The sequence below is a fragment of the Fragaria vesca genome, linkage group LG5 (assembly GCF_000184155.1).
Source record: "Fragaria vesca subsp. vesca linkage group LG5, FraVesHawaii_1.0, whole genome shotgun sequence".
Classification (NCBI taxonomy): Eukaryota; Viridiplantae; Streptophyta; class Magnoliopsida; order Rosales; family Rosaceae; genus Fragaria; species Fragaria vesca.
The window spans coordinates 13,731,410-13,743,156 of NC_020495.1; the positions used below are offsets into that span (position 1 = coordinate 13,731,410).

The 11,747-nt window shown below is 38.2% G+C and overlaps 2 protein-coding genes across 2 annotated transcripts; both read left to right on the plus strand.

Moving 5' to 3' along the window:
- The first annotated feature begins 959 nt into the window (after positions 1-959).
- Positions 960-3,225, plus strand: LOC101311480 (glutaredoxin-C4-like). Its single transcript, XM_004299735.1, has 4 exons — positions 960-1,243; positions 1,373-1,446; positions 2,673-2,771; positions 2,887-3,225. Exons 1-4 carry the CDS (start codon positions 1,074-1,076, stop codon positions 2,961-2,963), a joined length of 420 nt encoding a protein of 139 aa, XP_004299783.1. The 5' UTR covers positions 960-1,073; the 3' UTR covers positions 2,964-3,225.
- Positions 3,226-4,306: 1,081 nt separating this feature from the next.
- LOC101300921 lies at positions 4,307-7,770 on the plus strand. The gene is made up of 3 exons (XM_004301362.1): positions 4,307-5,337; positions 5,425-5,680; positions 7,173-7,770. Exons 1-3 carry the CDS (start codon positions 4,641-4,643, stop codon positions 7,768-7,770), a joined length of 1,551 nt encoding a protein of 516 aa, XP_004301410.1. The 5' UTR covers positions 4,307-4,640.
- The last annotated feature ends 3,977 nt before the right edge of the window (positions 7,771-11,747 follow it).

Here is an 11,747-nt window from a genome sequence, read left to right on the forward strand (position 1 = left end):
CCAGACGGTGGAAATGTGAAAAATTCAATTGAAAAGTGAGTCTAAAGTGAAAAGTGAGTCTAAAGTCAATAAATAAATGAATAAACATATAGTTCTAATATCTTGATACACAACCCTAATTTCTTATGTTTATATACGAATGACGCTCAAACAAAAGTAGTACGTTCATAGACAAATGATCTAGTGCACCACAAAGATTACAGGAGTGCAATCATCAAAAAACAAAAATTCTATAAGAAAATAAAATTCGCTAACTTGATTTTCCGACTGAGAATTGCAAAATGTAACAAACTATACACGTTTCGGGTAGGACATCTTTCGATGAACTCTCAGAACATAACAATTGATGATCCAAAATTATTATAATTTCATCAGCTATGTTCGTCTGTTCAGTTACTGACCATTACTGATTATATGATTCATGGTCAACCACCGTTAGATGTATATCCAAAGGTTAAAAACAAAACAACTTAATTTTAAAATAATACTTCCTATTATTAGATTTACATTTTATTAACTATGAGCATCTCTAACAACTTCCCTATTTTCTCGATTTCTTCGATTTTAGGGAATATTAAACTTTTTTTAGGTCCAACAGCTTCCTCATCACATTTTCTAAAATGGGGATGAAGAAGAAAGAGAAGCATTCATTCCCCAAATTTGCAGCAAAGCCTTCATTCCTTAAAATTAAATTCTTCATGTGTTCCAATGAGAAAAAGTCAATAATAGAATATTTTATTGGGTAGTTTATTGTTATAATAAAATATATAATATTTTTTTTGCTATAATTAATGATGTTATAGTATATTTTATTGTTGTATTAAATGCCAAAATTTTCAAAATGGAGAAGGCATTGGATTTTGAGCATAATTTCTTTGGAAATTTTCACGTGAGTGAGTGACGAGTCACGTGAGGTTTCATGCCTCGTCTCCGTCTGTTCGAAACTTCGAATAGTCCGACAGCTTTCATTTGCATCCAAAGGCCAAGGAATATAAAAACGTCCCGAGAGAGAAAGAGAGCCCGCCTCAAGTCTCCATCGAACCTCGCGGCGCGTGAGATCCCAATCAGCAGCAATGGCTTCAGCCAAGACGGTGCTATCGGTAATCGCAGCAACAGTGTTACTCACCTCTCTAGTCTGGAAACTCACATCTGCATCCTCCGCTTCTTCCGCCGACTCTGTCGATTTCATTAAGAAGACCATATCCTCCAACAAGATCGCCATCTTCTCCAAGTCCTACTGCCCGTACTCCCTCTTCTTCCACATCCCACTCTCTTGTGATTTCATTTTTGTAATTCGGATTCGATTTTGAATTTATTATTGATTTTACCGTTTTTTTCTTTCTGATTTGTGGTTTTGTTGGGTGATTTGCAGATACTGTAGAAGGGCAAAGGCGGTTTTCAAAGAGTTGAAACAGGTGCCGTATGTGGTTGAGCTTGATGAGAGAGGTATGTAAGTTAAACTTAGACGTTACTGATTTTGTTTCAGCGTGCATGAATTGATTGATTAGAGGTATGTATCTTGGTTGCTAAAATATGAGACTAGTGGGATTTAACTTCTGGGTAGAAACTAATTTTGGAGAAATAGCAAAATGAGACTTCAGAGTTGAGGTAGTGAACTTATTCCTTGAGTTCCATGGATGTGTACGAATTACTTATTCGTTGTTTGAGTACCCAATGGTACAAAAGTTCCCTGATAAATCAGGAGTAGCTTTAAGAATTCCAGGTTAGGAATGTGATATTGTAGCCTTGTATTTACATTCAGTTATATAATTAGGCAATTAGTAGCCAGGGGCGGATCTACAGCATATGGGACTGGGACTCAAGTCCCACCCAAACTTTTGGAGGGAAAAAAAATTCTTACATGTAGTTTATAATGTCATTGTAATCTTTTGAGCTGAGTCCCACCCAACTGACCCAAAAGTCTCAAGTGTATAATTCTTGGGCTGACGTCCAAGCCTAAGTGACCAACTTTTATGTCCTTTTTTTCCAACAAAAAGAGAGAATAGTCTTCAAAACGTACTTCTATCTTTCTTCTTGTCGTCTTCTCCTCCACTGCCCAAGCAGTTTGTCGTGCAACAACCTGTATCGGCGAGTTTTATGTGATTACATGGTCCACCTCCACATTAAGAAGGAATATGCTGATTCTATTAGTAATGACTTTACGATAAACAATTTTCAGGTACTCGTAGGGTTAGATTTAGTTAATTGAGTATAAACTTGTTTTCAAGAGATAAGGCTCATTTCGTCCCCTTCTGTCTAGGTGTGTTAATTTTTTTTTTTCATCTATAATATTCCTCCTATCACAGCGTTAGTTTTTTTTTTTTTTTTTAATGGTGGAAAGTCAAGTCCCACCCGGTTTCAATTCCTGGATCCGCCACTGTTAGTAGCTAAAAATGTGTCATATAGTTATACAACCACACTTTAATTCTATGAATGTGCATTTTTGTTTTTTATGTTCCAAACTTCCAATACTGCAGCTTGCATTAGCTCCCCAAATTTTGTTCCTATGATCAACTTTCCAGGATTGCATTTTGTGAATGTTGCATGTTAGCTTGAAGCATGCTCAGGAGAATAATTTTGGCCACTGAGAACTGGTTCCTTTGAAATTTAGAGTGGAGGTACATTTACTGTATCTACAAAGTATTGATTGGAGTTGGCATTGTGTGTTTCAGTTGATGGCAGGGACATCCAAGATGCTTTAAGTGAGATTATTGGGAGGCGTACTGTACCACAGGTGTTTGTAAATGGAAAGTATATTGGAGGATCTGATGGTAAGTACGTTGGTAATTGCTTTCCCTTCCGATATTTGTGCTTCATGTCCTTGTTCCTGCGGAATGTGATTAGACAGAAAAATTTCTAATGACTCCTGCTCTGCTGTTTGTGTAGATACTGTTGCAGCATATGAAAGTGGAGAACTGGCTAAGCTTCTAGGCCTTGAGGTCAGGCGTAAGGATGATCTGTAAACACTAAACAGAGTCACCAGCAACCAGAAACTTGCAATTTATTTCTTAGCGAAGTTGAATGCACCGTTGTAAAATAACTCCGTCACTATCAATTGGGGTATGATAATTTACAAAAGATGCTTCATTCTTCATTTGTAAAATTGCTTAATGTACTTCGTTGTGATATTTATATGCAGTAGTTTACAGAAGAGCATGATACCACTCATACCAGTAATGCTATTCCCTAATGTTATTGAACCCCTAGCGCCCATGTTACTCGAAATTTTTTGTATTACATAGCTGGCTGCTCTGGGCGAAGGATCTTAACTAGTTTTTGTTTGTTATTCTGGAGATCATGGCACCACATCACCCTCGGTCACATTGTTAGTGACGGAAAAGTGACCCCGAGTACACAAAATCGTATGATAACTTGAATTGTGATTCACATTAACGATCTCATCTAAGCTGTTTCCGTATATAACAAAACTTTTGTGTTAAAATCTAGTGTATATTTGCCCTTCTACTAAAATGGCTTCCAATCAAAGGAGAATGTAATACAACACGAAGCAATCCCAAACAAAACAACTATCTCCATCTAAATGCTGAAATACGTAGCTGTTATAGTGGTCAGGTATAAAATGTGAATCCGTCAAAGTGGTCAGGTATTGTGTGTTACAACTAAAACATTCTAGATGAGCTGAGCCCTGATTTTTCAAGCCTAATACACACCGAAAACATTTTTATTATGTATAAATGTGGAAGTTTATTCTGTAACCACTTATATATTCTTCTTAACTATCGGTATTTCACTAATTAGTGAGCATTATCATAATCACTTAATAGTAACATAAATTTTGTTGCAATTTTATTAGTGTGTCATAACGTAATGTGCTAAGAATCTGTTGTGTTCAGTAATACAGATACCTAGTAGTGTCAGTCAAGTGTCAACAACAAAAATGGAGATGCGCGGCGAAAGAAAACGGAAACCGGATTCCGACGCCGTCGGCGAAGACACCGCCTCCGCCGTCTTACTTGCCGCCCTCTCATCCCAAAACCCCGACACCCACCGCCCCTTACTCACCAAATCCCTAAACAAACTCCGCCGCCACTCCTTCCACAACCCCCTCCTCCTCTCCCTCCTCCCCACTCTCCTCACCCGCACCTCCGCCTCACTCGCCTCCCGCGCCGCCGACATGGTAGGCTCCGCCGCCCTCGAGTCCTTGGAGATGAACCGCACCCTCGCTTCCGACGCTGACGTCATCCACGCCTTGCTCTCCGCTCTCAGCAACAACCCCAGCAGCTCCGTCTCCGCCTGCAATGCGCTTCTCGATTTGTGCACTACAGTGATTGGACGACGCCGTTTGATCGAGCTCTCTGCGCTTCCTTCGATTCTGTAAGTCTCTCTCTCAGTATTCATCTTAATTTCGTTTTGGTTTTGATCATTTGTTCTTTGATTTCAATCAGTCATTTTTACCACATCATTATAGATTGCTGTTTTTTCGGATTCGTAATTCTTCAACAACTTCAGTTTCGCTATGCGTTGGAGATAGGAAAGATATAAGCTCTGTTAGTGTAGGATTTAAGGAGGATGAGCTTTCGGTGTTGATTCTCAATGCTGCAGTTATTCTCATTAATACATGTGACATTGAACAATTGGAGAAGATTCCGGGACAGTTATCACAAGCTTTCTTTGCATTTATGAGGAATCTCCGGGTGAAACTGCGGATTGCAATGTCACTCGCAAGCCCTCTGGATTGTATGCCACCGGGAGAGTTGTATGTTAGTAACATTCGAGTTAGTCATGTGGCCGAAAGCCTCTTTAGGCTTTCTCTATGTGTGGCTCGGATTGTCACGCCTTTGCCTTTTCCTGTGCTTGAAAGAGGTGTGTTTGGTTCCACAGAGTCGGGTTTTAGAGATTTTGTGTTGAACCACTGGGAGGTATCACCATTTCTTGTGAAGAGGATGGCGGCAGGGGCGAAAATTGAGGAGGATGATCTTTTCGGCCCGTTATCAGCGAACTTGGTGGGAACATATCCTTCTTTTCTTTCTTCTATGCTTCCAGGGATGGTTTCTTGTCTTCCTATTGCTTCAGACGAGTTAAACATCCTTGCATTTCTGGAGGAGGTGCAGAACAAATTGGGTTGTCCTCTAGTCTACCAGCAGGACATTCGGGTTGTAAAAACAAAAAGCAAGAAGGAGGTGCATTTCTTTGCGAACAGTCTGGCATCTTGCTGCGTGAATGATCCTCATTGTCTTAGCACTGAGGATGTTTTAAAATGCGAAGAGGCATATAAAGAGGGTTACACAGTTGCGTTACGGGGAATGGAGTTCCGGTTTGGCAGTGTTGCTGCTATTGCAGAAGGATTAGCATCTATTTTCGGTCAACCATCTGTAGGTGCAAATTTGTACTTGACACCACCAAATTCCCAGGGTTTGGCTTGTCACTATGATGACCACTGTGTGTTTGTATGCCAACTTGTAGGGTGTAAGAAATGGAGGGTTTCTTCTCAGTCAAATGTTCAGTTACCTCGATTATATGATCCTCTTGATAGACTATATGGTTCTGAAGTTCATAATTCAATGGATAACTGCAAACAATATTTGCTTAGAGAAGGTGATATTTTGTATATCCCCAGAGGTGTTCTTCATGAGGCATGCACCGAGAATGTTAGTCTTGATGGGTCCGCTAGCTGTTCCTTACACATTACACTTGGTATTGAGGTTGAACCTCCTTTCGAGTAAGTATGTGTTGACATTGATAAAACGTTATGTCTAAATCTGATGATAATTGCTCTTGCTTTTTCTTGGGTCAAATATATGCTTGAAATCACCCGTAAAAAAACCATGCTTTGGTAGTTCTTGACAGTTGAACGAACATAGGACAATTACTTGCCATTCACAGAGTCTTAATTGACTGCTCTGCTCTGCTCATGTGGGTATAGAATTCTTTTGCTAATAACAAAGATTATGCAAAAATAGGTTTGTGGGATTTTATCTCAAAGTAGAATTGCTTGAGATCATAGGTAGGGTATCCTACTGAGAACAGGAATAGTTTCCTCAATAGTTCATTACATAATGATTTTTCAGATTATTAAGGCATCTGGCAATATAAATGTTTTGAGATGGATACCTTATCCACAAGATATGCAATAAGATTGACCAGAAAAGTTATGCAATAAGATACATAGATTGGTGATCTCCCCTTTCTATCTTTTGGGCACAAATTATTTCTGTTTCCAGTATTTGTATTCTATGTTTAATAACATCTTCAGAATTCTGTATGAATGAGATTGCATAATGCCCTACTGACTGTATCCCTACCACTCTACCAACAGCTGTCATTGACTAAAATGCAATTATCTGACATTACACATGAGAGTATCCTAAGAGCCTGTGCAATCCTTCCCTCATGCAATTTTAATTTTTTGTTTTTCGTTTTGAATCCTTTTCTCTTTGATTTGGCTCTATACTTTCGTTTTTCTCTTTAGGCCAGTTTTGTAAGTTATCCTTTTACAACTATTTTCTGACAATGATACTCAACATTGCATGTGGGTTGATCCACGTCCAAGACCAAATGATATGGTTCGCATTAATAGGAACCTTTTTCCTATTAGACAGAGAGACCACTTCTTGGACCCATCTCTATAAGAAGGCTGCAGTCTCTTGTCTCTAGTTTGTGTAGTATTTAAGCAGAGCCCAGTTTTCATCTTAGTGTGCCGATTTTCGTTATCTTTGTACATTACTCAGTGTTCATAGAATAATACTATTCAAATAAAATACATATATACTTCTAGTTGGTAATGTTTGTTATAACATGTATACTATTAGTAAATGAAATGAAAACTTATATTGATCGCAGAACTAAATATCTCTGATAATGTCATGTGTACAGAATAGTTTGGTTTCAAGTGTTAATATGAGTCTGCTGAAAGTTTCTACCTCTTAGTCTATGGTTTTTTTTTTTTTTTTTTTTTTTCCCGATTAGCACCTTTTAGCATGTTGGCAATGCAACCCTTGTATTAAATCATAGCAGAAATGTAAAGATCTGATATGAAAACCTGTAGAGTATGTTGGTTGGTCTTGTATCAACAGTTTTAAATTCTTGGTGCTTCTTTCCGTAGAATAAATCAGGACAAATTGTTCCTAAATCACAATCATATATGATTACTCGATGAACATTAATTCTTAACTCTGCCTGGCTCTCACATACTCTGCTTTATTCTTATACAGGTGGGAAGGATTTGTTCATGTTGCATTCTTTAGTTGGTACCAGATTCAAAAACATGTTGACAATTCTTTCGAGTCTTCCATTCATGTTATATCAGCAAATCTCTTCCATGCTGCCATTGGGTTGATAGGTGGTTCTGATCCTACCTTTAGGAAAGCTTGCTTGATTGCATCAATCTTTCCACGGTCACACGCACATAACTGGCTTGATTTGGGCCAAAGAATGATTTTTCGTCAGCTGATAGATAAAATTGGTACTGAGAGTAGGTTCTTGGAAGTGTTCAGGAGCATCGAATTAGCAGTTCAGGAAAACAAGGATCCCTTGCAACGGATTAAATGGCTTGATTTTCTCAATATGGAGAAGGAAAGAAGGCCAAATCACGACCAGAATATGCCTTTCATGGAAATGAGGAATTTACTGTCATTATGTGTTCAACACAGAGACCTTGTAGAAGCTGCATTCCATCAGCTTAAATCTAGGTTTTGTGAAAATGTGATAGTTGAGGATGCAATAGTTAGTTATAAGATGCTGTTAGATAAATACAGGAATGTTAGAAAGCAATACATGAATGGAATGGTTTCACTGCATCATCAATTGTGATGTATCTTACATTTTCTCGTTCTCCAGACCTTCATGGGTTTTACTTATATGAGAAGAGTTATGTTAATGTAGGGAAGCCATGGAAAAGAAACGTAAGAACTTTTGGAAATGTTTCATTAATATCTGATTATTTCATATATAACCTAGAAATATATTAGTACAACACTGCATAAACCACAATGAAGAAGAAGTTTCTATGGTTTGGAGTGCCTGGGTGTTGGAGTCGGATGAGTAGTCACTCCATGGTAATCAATCTGGTAGACAATATCGTCTATATTACTATTGCTATTTTCTTGGACAGTTGAAGTTTCGGATTCTCCATCAATGACCTGCATTTAGCACAAACTTGATGATGATTTTTTATAACAGTAGAACACAAACACATATACGTGCTACAAAGGTTTATCTCGACAGCAACTTCGAAATGAACTAGATCTGTATGCATATAACTGCAGATACATTGCCATTAGGCGAATCTATTTCGAAATGCTTGAAAATTCGGAAGCAGATAGACTATTAATCATGAATCAGAAACCGTACCTTGATCTTTGGATTTTCATGTATCTTGTTGATGAATGACATGCTCAGTTTCCTTATTGGTTGTCTTCTAGGGGGAATACTCAGAGAAGAGGAACTGATGTTATGGGAAGAAAGATAAAGAACTGTAACAAGGAAAGAGAATAGAACTATATGCAAACTTTTCATTGTTATGAAAATGATGACATATCCTTGGGGAGAGAAAAGTTAGAGCACCAAGTATATATAGACCATTGTAGTGATTGAGTGAGAGGGAGAGATGGTATGAATTATTGATCAAGTGGTAGGGGAAACATGTCTGAGCCCATGCTTTTGATTCTGTTGCTTATGAAAATGAGGGAGAGAGAGAGAGAGAGAGATACTAGATCAACTCAGAAGGTGTAGACAGCATTGTCTTTCCAAACTTAATCTCTTCTAAAACACTCAATTGTGGCTTCTGAAATCTCTGTAAAGGGGAGCCATTCACCATTGGTGTTGCAGAGTAGGTAAGAGAATGCAACTGATTTCACGTTTGTGTTTCATATCAAACAAAGCCTCTCACGACTAAATCATTCTCCATGTTTTGTCTTCACCAATAAGGACCATATTCAGGTCATATCACGCCTTGGCTCTTGCCCCCGCTATTTATTTCTCAGTTAGTATTTTAGCTTTTAGATCAAGAATTGAGCGCTACGCTAATTTTCAGATTACAAATTGTTTGTGGTGTCGCCTCATGTATTTTGCAGTTTCATTATAACGTACGGTTCAAGGCTTGAGGACAGACTTGATTGATTGAAAGCAAAAAATATTTTCAGCATTTGAATTTGAGGAGAGACCATTCTGGCATTCCTAGAATTGAAACAACTAGAATTGTAAATAGGGTGTTTTTATTTTAACCCACTTCAAACCCTCATGGAGTCGGATCGGAGGCATACCATGATGAAGATTGAAGAAGAACAAGAAAAATGACAAAGCCAGCGTGCTAATTGCTATGAGCAAAAACGATAACCTTCTTACCTTTGCTTTGATCCTTGAATTTCAACTTAATTTTTGTGATTTGATTGCATAATCATCTACATTGTCAATTCTTTGATTGGGAGGCTTTAGCCAATTTTGTTCTTCTTTTATATAACCAGAAAAGGGTTTCCACATCTCTTCTACAATGGTATAATGTTTTAAGAGGATCAGAGTTCCATACATGTATTGTATGGGTGAGATGTAATCAAAATATGGGAGCTCTTCTAGTGAGGACCCTTAAGTTGAGGATTTTCGATTTATAATTTAAAAAACCTATTTTTTTTATCACATCATGACATCTCATCTGTTCAATTTTTAGGTCTATATGTGTAGATCAACCCTACAAATTTTCAGCCAAATCGGTGATCGTTAAGGTAACAAACTAGATCAAATTAATGGACGAATTAAATCTGTCAAACATGAATCGTTCAAGTTCATAATTGGTAAATCACACTTATGAATGTCTTAACTATTTTCAATATGGCTGAAAATTTACAGAAATGATCTACCCATAATTACCTATAAACTGAACAGTTAAGACGTGCATATAAGATTGAAATGTGGGATAAACTGAAAAGTCCTAAACTTAAGAGTCCTCATTAGAAGGGCTTCCATCAAAATATCGAATAACTAATTTTGAATTAATTCTGCAATTTATGAGTGTAATTGGTTCCGATATATAGCCAACACCAAATCTACTCGATACTCTTCTTTGATCACGGGAATGCTCCTCGGGATTTCCTCCTACCAGATCAGCATTCTTTCTTGTCTCAACTTTGAAGAGTTAGAAGTTTTTTTTTAAAACGTTGGAGAGTTGAAGTTGGCAAATCAAGGACAATAAAGCCACAAATAGCAAGAATTGATAATTATAAATAGATACGATATGCATTATCATGTCACCATCTTAAACTCTTCCTAAGCATTCAAAATGAAGAACACCAAGCTTTCCCCCGTGACCTTCTGCGCTCGGCTTATTCTCCTTGCTTTTGCATCAGGTAAATCTAATCAATGTTGGATACGTGTTGAATGTTTCAAAAGTCTGTTTGTTGGAGTTTGTAGTTTGTTAGGTTTCTGCTGTTCAAGTTAGTCCATAACTCCTGTTGTTTAGGAGCTTGTTTTGTTTCAGTTAGTACTTGACTATTTCCTTAGCTAATTACCACAATCTTAGGGTTGTTAAGAGATGTGGGCTGCGTTTGTGCTTTTCTGTTATTTGTAATGGCTTTATAAAGCCAAGCTTATTTCAATTGAATAATAACAATCATTTAAAGAGAGTTAGTGAAACACTTTTGTTTAGAGCCTGGTTGTTCTTTCATTCTGGTATCAGAGCTCCGAAAAGGGCCTGATTGTGAGAAGAGTGAAATACTACGAGTGGAAGAAAGTGAGTGTGAAGATGGCAGCAGAAACAAGCAATTTTGCGCAGCCTTGTATTCCTAAGTTTGATGGAGATTATGATCATTGGAGTATGATCATATATGGAGAATCTCTTGAGATCAAAGGAGTACTGGAGTCTTGTTGAAACAGGCTACATAGAGCCGGCTGTTGGAGAGGTGTTGACAAACCCACAGAAGAAAAGCTTGGATGAGATGAAGTTGAAGGATTTGAAGGTTAAGAACTACCTCTTCCAATCTATTGACAAGTCTATTCTGAAAACCATCACTCAGAAGGAGACTTCCAAACAGCTGTGGGATTCGATGAAGATTAAGTATCAAGGGAATGCTAGGGTGAAGCGTGCTCAACTTCAAACTCTTCGCAGAGATTTTGAGGTTCTAGAGATGAAGCTTGGAGAATCGGTCACAGATTATTTTTCAAGAGTGATGCTGGTGGCCAACGACATGAGAAACATTGGTGAAGACATGCCAGATGTCAAGATTGTTGAGAAGATCTTGCGCACCCTCACAGAAAAGTTTAACTACATTGTTTGTTCAATTGAGGAGTCGAAAGACATTGATTGTCTTTCAGTGGATGAATTGCAGAGCTCGTTGTTTGTTCATGAGCAGAAGTTTTGGAAAAGTGGTGGAGATGAGCAAGCACTGAAGGTTACCTATGAAGAAAGAGCTGGTGGTAGAGGAAGAGGACGTGGAACTTTCAGAGGTAGAGGACGAGGTCGTGGGAGGCATGGCTTCAACAAAGCAGTGGTAGAGTGCTTTAAATGCCACAAGCTAGGGCATTTTCAATATGAATGCCCTAGTTGGGAGAAAGCTGCAAACTATACAAAGATAGATGAAGAAGAAGAGCTTCTCCTGATGGCTTATGTTGAGCTTAATGGTGCAAAAAGGGAAGAAGTTTGGTTTCTTGACTCAGGGTGCTCGAATCATATGTCACGGAATAAGGAATGGTTTGTGGATTTTGATGAGCAATTCCGGCATGCAGTAAAGCTGGGGAACAATTCAAGGATGGCGGTAATGGGAAAAGGAACATCAAGCTAGAAGTCGGAGGAGTAACTC